Source organism: Haliotis cracherodii, unplaced genomic scaffold, assembly GCF_022045235.1.
Source record: "Haliotis cracherodii isolate W230 unplaced genomic scaffold, xgHalCrac1.p SCAF_2, whole genome shotgun sequence".
Taxonomy (NCBI): Eukaryota; Metazoa; Mollusca; class Gastropoda; order Lepetellida; family Haliotidae; genus Haliotis; species Haliotis cracherodii.
Genome location: NW_027266275.1, coordinates 61,165,975 through 61,181,398, shown reverse-complemented (window position 1 = coordinate 61,181,398; position 15,424 = coordinate 61,165,975). Strand labels below are relative to the sequence as shown.

The window sequence follows — 15,424 nt, the reverse complement described above, 5'->3', positions numbered from 1 at the left end:
CATTGACACAAAATCGATGGACTTTTCTTTTCTCCGAAGGATAAAACGTCTGCAAATAATTGTCATGGCAATTTAACTCTGTCAGATGATTCTGTTTAGTGTCGCCATAGTAGTGTATGCACGTCGCTATAAAAGTGCAATAATCTTGAACGTGACGTAAAACACCATTTCACCTCACCTCACCTTCAAAAATTACTATGATGATGATGATGATGATGATGATGATGATGATGATTCAATACATTTCATGCAGTGATCTCAATTATAGAGTTGTTGCACTAATTTGCCTACTTCATGACAGATTTAGAAGCAAATACAGCACGGGAGATATTTTCAGATCATATTCTTCGTTTCGCTCCAAGCGGTCCGTGTTGAACAACTCCTGTCGATTTCAGGCCAACATGTGGCAAAAGGCCTGTCCCCTTTGTCGGGAGAAAGTGAAAAGGGACTTTCGGGCTATATTTGTACTTTTGACATTTTATTGCGGTTAATGATACTTTTACGCGATCCTTAACAACTTAAGCTCACAGCCTAGCTACCGCGGACGGATTTAGATAAAAGCGTAGACACAGTCTGTTGGAACCATTCCAGAAAATGACAACTTGAAGGATTGATAAGCGCAAGATTTTCCACCTTGGGACAAAATCTGGTATTTTCTGGCTTAAGGAAATTTAACATTCTCTGTGTTCGCGACCGGGGGGGGATTGGATGCCCGCGGGGAGCGATAGTTTTCAGTGACGTCAGTCGTGACACCATCGACGTCATTGACGTTTATACCAATCTAATTATCCGGATCTCTTTTGTACGGCCGAGTAATTGGTCTTTTCATGTTTTTTTTTTTTATCTGAGAGCATGTTTTTGAGTTTGGGTGATGAGTCATTGTGACAGGCGACTGTTAAGACTAAGCCAGGCCAGTCCAAGTGTTTCTTGGTTAGTCTTCTCCCTGCCGGCCTTCCATAGGTTGAGTAACTCGAGATTGTTTGACGTCAATGTCCACGTTGGAAGGATCCAGCTGCAATAGTTGAAATACGAGTTGAAATTTGAATCTGATGGTAACGAGTCAATTATTCAAATTAATTGCGCTTTGCTTCAGTCTCGAGACATCAAATGTGTTTTCAAGAACTTTTACTCTCATGTCAGCAATGATTTCATTTAATGATCACAGATTATCTAATTCGATCGACTTATTTATCATCGAAATATGCCAGTGGTTGAGACATTTGATTCATCATGTTTAACACGTGGCATACGACGGCAAAACAAGTGGAACATTTTAAGAAAAGGGAATGTCTTTATTCTAGTAATTGCTTGACGCACCGTCCTTCCTTGATCGACGAATTTAAATGTTCATAGAGTTTTAAACTTAAATTAAGGTTGTAGGGGATAAGATCTTTTTGCACGCGGTCAAGCATTTGTGGGAAGTCCATGTAAGTACGTGAAATGCATGGTCAAAGTAGTCAAAGTTTTGAATATGTTTGTTTTGAATCTTTTGAATTAACGTGAAATGGGTTGTATACATGGAGTATATATTTTGAAGATATAAAGTGTATCGATTCGCTGTGCTGAGTTGCGTCCCCGAGGCGCGCCAGAAACCTATGATTGTGGGTTCGAATCTCGCTTCGCCTCGATTATGTTTCTAGGTTTGTCAGCACCATACCCGTGCTTGTGGGTTTCATTGAAGTGGTAAACGTCTGAGACCTACATCACTTCGGGCTTTCCTCCCACATTAAGCTGACACGCTGCGATATAACTGTAAGACTGTTAAAATAGGCATTAAATCCAACAAAAGAAGAAGAAGAAGTGTATTTTAAGAGGCCTTGAATTCCAGCATTGCATAACTGTGCTTGATTCACAGACCGGGGTTAAGATGGGCGATTCCAAACATCACCCGGACACCGAAGGAGGCGCTTAACAAATAGCATATGGGTGCACTTGATTTCAATAGTAGTTTGCTCAGTGTGTCTGGCAACAAAAATTCTGTAAATGGAATACAAAGGTGTTTTTTTTCCAGCAAACAGCATTGATTATGGCGCCGTGTTAATGCCTCGCAACAATGTCTTTTTATTTTTTATATATTTTATAGTACAACCTTAAGGGCATACACTTTGTCGTCGAAATGTATGTCAACAATCATGCGACATGACACGTGAGTTAGAACCGCGCGAGATTTTTGTCAAGCACCTGTTAATGAAGGCTGGTGGTGAGATCATCTTGCGAAGTCGCGTGTCAGACTTTATTTCATTAGGAGGAACTGCCATCTATAGATCACGCGGCCTGTACTTTAAATTACCTGGTCTTGCCATTAGCTCGTACGCCAAAGAAACGTGATTTTTGCATTCAGAAATAATTTTAAAGCATTGGCACAAGCTGGCAGATGCGTATTTGTCGTGAGATGCATGCAAACTACTGGGTAAATAAAAATACACTCACATGCTTGATGGTGGCTAAAAATGAAACAATCAAGAAATTGATTTTCGATTGGTTTCATAGTTGAGTTTTGGACCTTAAGTTTGCTGTTTTCAGCCTTCCAACGTATTGATAGCGATTGTAATTTTATCGGGGGCGGTGGGGTAGGCTAGAGGCCAAAGTGTTCGCTCGTCACTCCGAAAACCCGGGTTCGATTCCCAACATGGGTACAATATGTGTGAAGCTCATTTCTGGTGTCCCCCGCCTTGATATTGCTGGAATATTGCTAAAAGCGGCGTAAAGGCATACTCACTCACTTTTATTTTTATGTGTAAAGTCCAACTTTCAAATGTTTTATGTTTTGTCCGACAGTTTAGATGCATTGGAATAGATTAACGACAACGTTGGAATTCCATTACAGAAGTAGTCTCGAGTACCCCCTGTCCCTGGTGGATCAATGAGGATCAGTTTTTACAATGTGTGACCTGGGATGTTTGGTGTCGTCTTGCCCGACGGCGTCGATCGTTCGTGACTTTAATCATTGCTTTAACTGGCGCGAGTATTTACAGGTGGGATTTTGTTGCGGCGTGAAACAATATTCCCTCTCGCACTCACTTCAAGGTGTAGTAATCATCTATCTTACGCAGATTATTAATTAGAATACACGGCAGTCTAGTCGGTAATTACAGATCTTAGAAGGAACTTGTCTAGCAAGCACACAGTGGAATCCTTAAAACGGTTCCAGTCAGTTATCGTCATCTTGTTAAACGTTTAGCAATGGTTAAGTTAAAGTGAAAATCGATTTCAGTTTTTAAAGGTCACCCTAAGTGTTTTTTTCATTGAAATCGCCACCAAGGGCTTCCAGTGGCTCTGCTTAAATGGTTCTAGAGATTGAACAGTTGTTCAAACGAAATTTCTACTGGAAATAAGAACGAAATAAGATTTAGCACGAATAACATATGCGTTGACCAACACATTTTCGTTTATCATTGATGGTTTCACAGCTCTGTTCTCGATCAAGATTCTAATAAAAAACAAAATAATTCTGCTTTGTGGTTGGAAATACATTGAATTGACATTACAATCAAACTATTCTTGTCGCAGTCCAATTTCAGTTTGCGTGTAAATAATTGTCATGTTAATGTTGTTAGTGTACTTGAAAGATGTCAATGGCGGTTTCGTTTGGACAGTCTTCTATTACAAGGAGAATGTTGTGACAGGCGTTTATTTTTACCAGAAGCCTTCGCCCCTACGTTTAAAGAGATTTAGTAAATACTTTAATATGGTTTCTTTGTTCGACCTGTGTCTTTTTCCACCACGGTCGTCTGGTATTTCCCCCCGGAATTTATTAGGGAGCAGTCGGGAATTATAAGTTATAGTGGAGCGGCTTATTGACTGAATAGTGCACTTTGAGTTATAAGCATGACATATGGTACATAAGTTCGTCATACCGGTACGAGCATTTATGGCTCTAGGGCCATCCGACATTTTCCAATATGGCCGCCAAATCCAAGATGGCCACCAAAATTATCCTTATTTTTGGACTTTTGTAAATATAATTACATAGGAAACATGTTGCGACAATCTGCGTCGTATTGTTGATATGTGTTTGTTTGCTAGTTATTTAACGCCGTACACAGCAATATTCCAGCTTAATCACAGCAGCAAGCAAATAATCGAGTCTGGACCAAACAATCCAGTGATTGATATTATGAGCATCGATCTTAGCAGTTGGGATACGATGACATGCATCAACCAAGTCAGCGAGCCTGACCACCATGAGTGTATACGATGCCCTCAGACCAGGAAATGACAGAGATGCATAGAAAACATTAATCTATGCACACAGACGCTAGGGGGTCTCAGAATATTGCTCGACAGAACATTTTCGAACAATAAAAATAGTGGCAATCCCAGAACATGTATCGCTTAAAAAAGATTCGTTGGAAGAGAGTGCGAAAGAGTAGTGACTGAATGAGTGAGTGAGTAGCGAGAAGCCGGTAGAGAAATGGCAAGCCTGTGTGTGAAGGATTCAGTTGTAGTGGTAGTCTGTCTTACAGACCCTGATACAAATATATCAAATACAGCCCATGCAAGTCTATAATGTTTGGCAAGTCTAGATTTCTGCAGAAGAGGGGCGGTCGGGGAGCCTAGTGGTTAAAGCGTTCGTCCGTCACGCCGAAGACCCGGGTTCGATTCCCGACTTGGGTACAATGTGTGAAGCCATTTTCTGGTGTCCGTGATATTGCTGGAATATTGCTAAAAGCGGCGTAAAACCAAACTCACCCACTCACGCATTCTGCAGAAGAGAGTCTCTGGCCTCTCTTTTATTATTTTTTTAAAGATAATTTATCAACTGTTTTGTTTTGTTTTCTGTACGATATGTTCATTTCAGAGACTAGATGTTAGCCTATTGTCGTGGTGGCGACGCTCTTTGTGGGGTACTGAGATTAATATCGCTTTCTGGATTTCAGGAAACAAATTATTGCTTCGATGAGTAAATATAAATATCATACACTCATATTAACATAAACTGCAGTAGCAAAAAATAAAAACATGTAGGTAGACAGAATACTTCTTTATCCAAATTGGAAAAGAAACAGGCAATAGAAATAATTTGCATTTTCATATCTACTCGATTGTTGATTTTTGTACAAGTTTTAGTACAGTTTACAGTGAAACCTCATTAATCCGGATGGTACTGTTCTCACAGACATTTGCCAGATGAACAACTTTCTGGCTTAAGGAATAGTGTACCTGGATTAAGGGTGTTCAGAGCAACATCGCCCAGAAAGTAGGCTTTCCGGATTGACGGGGTCGCGTTTAATGGATGATTCACTGTTTCCCATAGGAAAGGTTTTCGAAGTAAAACCATCACATATACACGGCCGGGCAAAAGAAAGTGTACACTTGACAATACCAGCTTTACTCATTACTGTGTACTATGAAATCGTCACGTGCACGTCACATGTTGTGAGATACATATATGATGTATCATGTGTCGTCTATGATAAGAATACCTGATACATCTCCATCCAATAGCCATTTCTTATTTGTTTTTTTATTTTAGCCACCATCAAACATAAGTGTATATTTTCTTTTGCACGGCAGTTAAAATGCATTCAAGAAATGAAAATTTGATGTATTAAATTTTAAATTTAAAAAAAAATATATATTATTCAAATTTTTGGTTTCAGATCCCTTCGTAAAGATCACCATGGTCCACTTCGAGAAACCAATCAAGACCAAGAAGACGTCGTGCAAGAAGAATACATTGGACCCCGTCTTCAACGAGTCGGTCAGTTTCAACCTGACCCCCCAGCAACTGGACAACACAAGCCTCGTCGTCTCTGCGTGGGACCACAACTCCAAGAGCAGAGACGAGTTCGTTGGTCGAGTGGTCATCGGCAAATACGGCTCCGGCCCTCACGAATTCACACACTGGAACCGCATGCTTCAATCACAGAGATGCCCAGTGGCACAGTGGCATTCACTGCGCACGCGTCAAGATTGTGATCAAGTGTCGCCCGCTTCCATTGCGGTTCCATAAGAGTAATTCTCATTGGCCATGACGTCATGACGTTGGACGACCTTCTCAAAGGTGGACAAACTTGTAGATCCCGTATAGAGGGACGCTGATATACTTAGCATAGTGTCATATCGCCATCTCTGTACATGAAAGAAGAATCAGTCCTTGACGTACATAGTACGTCGAAGTGAATATGTATATGACGTACTGTCTGAACAATATATCAGCCAGAATGCTGACACATTTGACACATCAGAAGGACTCTTGATGACAGATGTTAGTGAAACATTGAATTGATTTACGATATGTGTGCGGCATGTATATTATGGTTGCACAGATCACGGCCTAATCTGACATTGTTTACACGGCCATGACAAGGTGATGATAAGGTGATGACAAGATGATGACAAAGCGTTGCCAAGGTGACGAGAAGAAGATGACAACGCATTGCCAAGGTGATGACAGTCCAGCTCATGTCCTTTGTGCCGCAAAACGCATATCCATGATAACATCACAGTGAGAATTAATCAAAACTGACTGTACATACTGCGTATTATCCTTGTAACCGCATCAAATGTATCTTACCCTTAGTACTTAGTACTGCGGCAGGCCGCATCGTGTCTACAGGCCTTGGGTCAACCTGAATGAACTGTCGCAAGTCCATTTTTATTAACGCCATTTCCCTCCCAAGATCTGAAACAAAAACAAAAAAATATTCTGCTTTTAGTTTTCGAAGATATGTTTTCCTGATTACTCGTTTTCCAAAACTAACTTTATAAGAGCTTAGTCACTAAAGCATTGAATATGCCGATTAGGTAGTTCTTAACACTATCAGAACCACTGGAACAGTCTTCTTCCCGAGGCAAGGTCGTTAACTGACTGTAAAAGTCCAGCTGGACTTTTACAGTCAGTTAACGCCCTTGCCTCGGAAAGATGAGGAACAGTTAGAGCCGTGCTGAGTTGCGTCCCTTAGGCGTAAAGGCATCTAGTATAATCGAGGGTACAACTCCGATACTCGCTCTATAGTGAGTGAGTGAGTGCTTATTACTTAACGCCACATCGTAATCTTGCAGGTATTCGCGGCGGTCGCTCTGTAGTTAATGGCGAGAGTCTGTTCTCGTTTTAAATGTTGACAAGACGCCTTCCTCCCTTCATCGCGGCATCAGTGACTCTGAAAGCGTAGACATTTCGAGCCTTCCTTCCAAAACAAACAGAAATGCAAGGTATTATTGAAATGATGTTCAAAGCGGCAATAACGCAACTCACTCACTCACTATTACGCTGGTACAGTGAAACACGTAATAGAGCGTAACAATATATTATTTGCCCAAACGCACAGTGCACTGGAGTGTTACACAACAGTCACGTTGGCCATAATTATGTTCATCAAAAACAACTCGAAACCATGCGTACTTTGAATAAAAATCTTTATATCGCGCATGGAAAACACGCTTCGATAGTGTAGAGATATATACACACATTTGATGTGATGTGATGTGTCAAGTTCAGACACAAAATGCGACTATGCTTGTCGTAAGAGGCGACTAACGGGATCGGATGGCCAGGCTCACTGACTTGGTTAATGCACGTCACCGTATCCCAGTTGTGGTCGAGGCTCATGACAAGACTCGATTATACAGACCGCTGTCATCTAGCTGGAATATTGCTGACTGCGGCGTTAAACAACAAACAAACAAACAGAAAATGAGGCCTCGTTGAAGTCCATACAATGCACATGTGATACTTATGCGTGTACATATATTGTTTTATACTGTATTTTGTACAAAGTAGTGCTTACATATATGCCAGACCTACAGAAGAGATTTGTCAGTTTTTCACATTTATTAAGCAACATTATACCAAGTTGAAAAACCCTACCGGGCAAAAGAAAGTATACACCCATTTTTGATGTTGCTAAAAATGAAATAAACAAGAAATGCTCATTCGATATGCTATCGTTTCATTTGGACCTTAAGCCAAGTAACGTTTTGATGACGTTTGTAATATTTTAGCCAGATCCAATTTTCAAAAGTATACTTACTTTTGCCCGGTAGTATAGTATTTCAAATTTCAAATCTCCCGTGCATGTGATTGAGAACGGGCTAATGGTTCACCCATGGATTTAAATATGTCGATAACATACTATCAAGAATGTATACTGGTACTCAATACCAAATGTGTTGTTTGTATCCCGAATGTTTTTTTACATATGTGTTTCACTGACCAAGACTCCCTTGATAGCATTTGAAAGTATTTTTTATAAATGGAGCCATATTGCGATGTTAAATGATTGGCTCATACTCAGTGTTCGACGTATTAAAGATGATGGATATGGTACATTGTGTATCATGTACCTGAAGCTGGTACAAATAACTGTTGATATGTACCAGTCCGAAGTGTTGTATCTTTTATTCTTGTGTGTCTTTGTTTGTTCTATTGCCTGTCTTGCAACTCCCAAGCTCAAATCGTTTCTACCCTTAACAATTGACTGTCGTTTCAAACGTTAAACATCTTTCATCACTGTTTAATTTAATAAATTAGTTATATTTGCTTGCAATTAATTTACAACACCATACAATATATTTCTTCAGCATTTGTTTGTCAAAATTTTGTTCTCTAAGAACTGAGCAAATTTACTTATTACTTATTACACACACGCACACACACACGCACACACACGCACACACACGCACGCACGCACGCAGGCACGCACGCACGCACGCACACACACGCACGCAGGCACGCACGCACACACACTCGCGTAAATATAAACTGGGAGTAAGGTTTTGTACCGATGACAACGGTTAATGGTATGACACCACACGCTTTCTTGTAACAAAACCGTTCCGATTTTGTAACGGTACACAGGAATGTGGATACAAACTTAAACACAAGATGTTCACAAGTTAATTTTGTATTCTGTGTTTCATATATTAAAAAAAAAATCAGCAAAGAAGAAATGTACTCTTTAACAAACAATGTCACATTATTTTCCTACGATACAACAACCCGTCTTTGTGATATAGCTATGAGTGTGCGGTTGTTGATATGACCTGTTGTATTTTTGTATAATTGTTAAGTTTTGGAAGTTTATCATGTCCTATCGCCACCTGTGCTCGCCGTAGTAAATGTTTGATACATATCTCTACCGTTAAAGGGGCTGTACGCTCAGGTAAAATAACAGTCCCTGGTCGGATTCCTGTCGTTCAAACACCACTGCACTTGATGAAGACCTCACTATCCTTTCAAAGCGAGGTTTCAGTACAGGTGCAGATAAAAATATGAGTGAGTGAGTATAGTTTTACGCCGCCTTTAGCAATATTCCACCAATATCACGGCGGGGGACACCAGAAATTGGCTTCACACATTGTACCCATGTGGGGAATCGAACCCGTGTCTTCGGCGTGACAAACGAACGCTTTAATCACTAGGCTACCCCGATATTAATTTGAAGTAAGGTCATTTGCTTGATAAAAAGAGCCAGTACCTGCATTTACCTTGATTGATAAATGTATATAGCACCCACCTGTTCTGAAAGGTCGTATTGAAAGAGTAAAGAAGTTTAAATCTTGTCTAAGCTGTCACTAATACTCTTCTAAATGACACTTAATGTTTCCACTACAATCTAAAATCTGGGGCGGTCGGGGAGCCTAGTGGTTAAAGCGTTAACTCGTCACCCCGAAGACCCGGGTTCGATTCCCGACATGGGTACAATGTGTGAAGCCCATTTCTATTGTCCCCCGCCGTGATATTGCTGGAATATTTCTTAAAGCGGCGTAAAACCTCACTCACTCACTCACTCATTCTAAACTCTTCAATGGCGTTTACCAATCTTCAGTTAATGGAACCGCCTTCGATACAGAGTTAATACAAATCCAGACGTCGATGTCCTATGCGCAGTTGATCATGTGTACTAAATGTCTCTTTACCAGCAGATAGATGTGTCGTGACGTGTCAACGTAAAGTATGTCTCATTCATTGACGTAACGGCAGTCACTGTTGTAATTCGCATACCAATACGTTAGCGTACGTAGTATGAACCATGTCTTCACGGATACGTGTTATGGAAATGTCAGCGTGAAGTCAATACTCCACATCACTCTGATGTGGACGCTAAATGATGAGAGAAATAAAGTTATTTGTGCATGAAACTGTGTGTTTTGTCGTACTAATGTTTTGGGAGTGGAGTGAGTGAGTATGTTTTACGCCTCTTTTAGCAATGTTCCGGCGGGGGGGGGGGGGGGGGGACCAGAAATAGGCCTAACACATTGTACCCATACGGGGAAACGAATCCGAGTCTTCAGCGTGACGACGAAGGCTTTCAACCACTAGGCTACCCAACCGCCCCTATTGGAAGTGGAGTAATTCTAAAGCTAACATCGACCGCCTCCGTGGTCTAATGGTAGAGCTTCCGCCCGGAGAGCGGAAGGTCCGGGGTTCGCTACCCGGCCGCGTCATACCAAAAGACGTTAAAAGATGGTACTTGTTGTTACCCTGTCTGGCGCTGGGCATTAAGGGGCTAAAACATGGACTGGTCGTCTCGGAGTCAGTAAATTGTGTCTGAGTGGGGTATTCATGTTAAACTGCGGGATGGTATCTCAGTGAGTTAGGACTATAAATCGGCATCAGTCCGGACTAGTACAAGCACACACACAAACATATATAAGTGCAATAATCTTGGACGCGACGTTAAACCCCATTTCACCTCACCTATAGCTAACATCCTTACATTGTCAGGTTGGGTATGAGGACGAGACCCCCTCCTTGGTCTAGAAGTTCTGTGGTTCGAATCCCTGCACGGGATTCGGATTTGTTTTCGACGCTAACATTGTAGCCGTCATGCATTTTCCGAGTACCTTTTGATGGGATTTGTCTGATTCGTCGCCAGACCCCTTGTCCATATGACCTTAGAGGTTTACCGTCAGCAAGGTAAGGATTCCACGAGCTGCCACTTCATTCACTGGAATCCGTCATGAGGTGAGTGAGGTGAGATGAAATGGGGTTTAACGTCGCGTTCAAGATTATTGTGCTTATATGGCGCGCGCGCGTGCGTGCGTGCTTGCGTGCGTGCTTGCGTGCGTGCGTGTGTTTGTTTGTACTAGTCTAGACTAATACCGCTGTTTTTTATTGCTAGCCCACTGGGATACCATGCCTCAGTTGACGAGCTCCTGACATGGATACCCCACTTACTCACAGTATATTGACTCCGATCCGACCAGTCCTCGTTCTATCCCCTAATACCGAGCGACAGGCAGGGTAACAACAAGTACCACCGATCGAATCACCGAGCTTCCGCTCTCCGGACAGACATTCTATACACTACACCACGGACGCTGTCCTGTCACAATGCAAAGAGGCATATAGAACATCACAGTCAGCTGCTTGCCTCCAGATGCATTACCTTTTCTTGATATTTGCGGTGAGTGAGTTTGGCCATATCACGGCGGGGGACACCAATATCACGGCGGGGGCTTCACGCAAAGTACCCATGACCATGTTGGGGTTCGAACCGGGTCTTCGGTGAGACGAGCGAACGCTTCATAAACTAGGCTACCCCACCGTTCTCTTGATATTTGCATTCACAGTTGGTGAGGTGAGGTGAAATTGGGTTTAACGTCGGGTCCAAGATTATTGCACTTATATAGCGACGTGCATGCACGTGTATGTGTGTGTGTGTGGCTGCTTGTACTAGTCCGGACTGATGCCGATTTATAGTGCTAGCACACTGAGATATCATGCCGCATTTTTACATGGATACCCCACTCAGACACAGTATACTGACTCCGAGCCGAGCCGAGCCCTTTAATGCCGAGCGCCAGACAGGGTAACAACAAGTACCATCTTTTAACGTCTTTTTTTATGACGCGGCTGGGGATCGAACCCCGGACCTTCCGCTCTCCGGGCGGACGCTCTACCACTAGACCACTCAGGCGGTCTCACGGTTGGTAATATTAGTACACTCTCATACCTTATGAGGTTGGTATTATCCCAGAGGAACGTGTTTCCTTTCAGAATACGGAATTGGTCGAGAAGTAACGAATGACCCGTAGCGGAAGTATTTTCACACACCTATAACGTATATCAAATTTGAAGGTCACTCTGTTATCCATGCGGAGGCACGGGTGGTCCAGTTGTGTAAGACGCCCCGTTACTGCTCAGGGTCAAGCAAGAATCCGCCGAGAGTTCGAATCCAGATTCGTTTTCATTATGAGCCTCGGTTTGTGTGGACCATACCGGTGCCCGTGGATTTCACCAAAGCGTACATGTCTTAGGTCTGCATCGCTCTGGCTGTTGTCCCACATCACAATGTACGCATGACCAGTTGCCTAGGATGCCACAATTCGCTGTGCAGAGTTGCGTCCCTTTGGCGTACTGATTTACGTGGGTTTCATTAAAATGGTAAACGTCTTATACATGCATGACTTCAGACATTCTTTCCACATCAAGCTGACACGCCGTGATATGACTTAATTACTGTTTAAAGCGGCGTGGGGCGGTCGGGTAGCCTGGTGGTTAAAGCGTTCGCTTGTCACGCTGAAGACCCGGGTTCGATTCCCGACATGGGTACACTGTGTGAAGCCCATTTCTGGTGTCCCCCGCCGTGATATTGCTGGAATATTGCTTAAAGCGGCGTAAAACCAAACTCACTCACTCACCCACTTAAAGCAGCGTTCAACCAAATTCACTCACTCACTTTTAAGCTGAAATACTGTTTAATGCAGCGTTTTCAGACCACTCACATTCATTCACGAATCGAATATATGGCCAAAATAAATTTAAAAATCAAATCCGGCGTTTGTTTATTAATTGTTGAGTAAACTGAGTCAAGTGGTGTATGTCATCGTATCCCAGTTGCGTCGATCGATGTTCATGATGTAAATCACTGGATCTGTCTGCTGAGTGCGTCCTTAAACAACAAACAAACAAACACAAAAATTCTGGCCAACGGGGTGGATTAGATTCAGCCTGTGTTTACCAGTGTTAATCAAGCATAACTTAGGGCAATACCCGAAATACAACCCATCAAAGGCAACTTTAGATCTACAAAAACAACACAGCAGCGATATGATTTAATATAACACACAGTTGTGACATATAAACAAGTGTTGTGTTGCTTGATAAAGTTGCCGTTGTATCTTTCCTATTTTATGCATGTAAAACAACAAGAAAGTTCAAAACAACGAGATGAACATCGTGCAGAGATGAAAGTTGCATGATTGATTCTAGTATTTTTATCAACAAGCGAAAGTTAAACATCCATGATGCATATCTGTATACATACATACTATAAACGCCTTCTTGTTAATTATAGTCATTAAATGCCTTTATCTATGATTGAGTCAGCTAATTAATTATAACGATGACGTCACATGGAGGATTCTAACCAGCAAGGAAGGGGTTGAGTAGACATTGCCAGCTTTGATAAACCGCAGTATGACGTATATCAGTTGACGTGTGCTAATTTTGGTCAAACAATTGGGTTATACCTTGGTCAAGGCGGGGTCATCACGGTCGTCCAGGGTTTTGTAATCGAACGGGAACACTGATAATAGTACTTTTATCAACCTTCGGATACCATTTGATTGCACTTAGCTTCGTTGGACGTTGCTGGGATCTGGGACGTGGGTGTGGTATCTGTGCAGTTCAATGAATGTCATCCTGCTTATTGCACCCATCTTTGATGTTGGTTAGAATTGAAAGAAACAAGACATGATTATTCGATGGTGATGTATTTCATATGGGTATCATAGTTGTGTTTTGGACTTTATGTTTGCTGTGTTTCAGCGGCTGTTTCAGCCTAGTGATGTTTTCATGACGTTTTTTGTTATTCTTTGGTCCAATCCAATTTTCAAGTGGATACTTTCTATAGCCCGGTCTGACGACGGCCTAAAACAACATCCACTCATCCACTAACTATAAACGTTAAACAACTAAATCTTCATCACAGTGAATATTAAAACATCCAAAACATCTGCTTGCCGGCAACATCGTGGTTTAGCCATTTAATACCTAATTCCAGTTAGAAATTCCTAATTCCTAATTCCTAGAAAATGATACACGAATGCCCAACATACGCTACCCAATTATATTTTGTTGAAACACTTATGAGACATTATTCTATTCTTTAAACGATGCATTTATCACGGATGGACAAGTAGTTGTCACTTGTTAATGTCCATTTGATCTTGAACCAACATTTCACTTGGATTTGACGGATCTATTGTTAATTTCGGTACTCAAGTGAATTGTTACAAATATTTTTTTAAACGTTACGCCAACATGGTGGACACCGTTTGCGGACGCCCTATAGTCGACCTCGGCTATAGTGACACATAACAGAATGATATGGAATGATCAAATAAATATTTTAAATGTTTGTATAAATATTAAATCAGCATATCAGGTTTGAAAGAGAGTCATACGAATCTTGCTCAAAAGTTGTTTTAGCAGGGTTACAGCATTCAAGTGTTGAGGTCATACCGAATTTTACGCATCGAATTTGGTGCCACCGGGGGGACAGGATACCTCACCTTTTCGCAAACACCTGGTATCATCACTATTAGTGATTCAGAAACACTCGCTTGTGATATAGTCGGAATCGTACTGTCGTTTTGTTTTATTTCAAGAATAAAACTAATTAATCCGTGTTTACCTAGGTCATAGGTCAGTGAGTGAGTGAATGAGTATGGTTTTACGCCGCTTTTAGCAATATTCCAGCAATATCACGGCGGGGGACACCAGAAATAGGCTTCACACATTGTGCCCATGTCGGGAATCGAACCCGGGTCTTCGGAGTGAGGAGCGAACGCTTTATCCACTGGGCTACCCGACCGCCACAGTGGACTCTGGTTTTAGGAGATATTTGTTGATTATGGAAAGGGTTTTGTCGCTTTTATCGCTAAAATATACAAGCAGTTGAAAAATTACCAGTTTTGGGCCCCACGAAATACTTGACTTTCCGCTCAGTTCGGTGATCATGTTATAAAAGGCAGGCTAAAGGACACGCTACAGTTCAAAATGGCTACTGTGAAACTCATTGTGGAGTATGTCATGGTGATCATGGTCAATGATCAGTCGGTTACTGACAGAGAATTGGAGTAAAGTGGCATGCAGACGGGTTTTCATGTCTCCAGCCGAGTCTTCCTTCTTCTGCTGCAGAAGTGAGGCCATTTTGTCAGGATGGCGTGTCCAGCGTCACGCAATGAGCACAGGCAGAATCGAAGGAAATCTTGAGTACCGGAGGTGGGACTATTGTGAAATGAGTGAGTATGGTTTTACGCCCATTTTAGCAATATTCCAGCAGGGGACACCAGAAAAGGGCTTCACACATTGTACCCATTGTGGGGAATCGAACCCGGGTCTTCGGCGTGACGAGCGAACGCTTTAACCACTAGGCTACCCAACGCCCCGACTATTGTGAAGAGTCTTGACCCATGCACTGACAACGCGGCAGTGTAACTCCTAGGATTTCATAGTAAAGAACAGCTG

The 15,424-nt window shown here is 42.0% G+C and overlaps 1 protein-coding gene across 1 annotated transcript in view; it reads left to right on the top strand.

The window, feature by feature from the left end:
• The window catches only part of LOC139469361 (synaptotagmin-17-like), a 39,247-nt gene extending 32,473 nt beyond the window's left edge, over positions 1 to 6,774 (top strand). The window contains exon 5 of the mRNA XM_071251513.1: positions 5,604 to 6,774. Coding sequence (XP_071107614.1) covers positions 5,604 to 5,956 — 353 coding nt within the window. The 3' untranslated portion in view covers positions 5,957 to 6,774. The remainder of the gene's footprint in view (positions 1 to 5,603) is intronic.
• Positions 6,775 to 15,424: the final 8,650 nt, after the last annotated feature.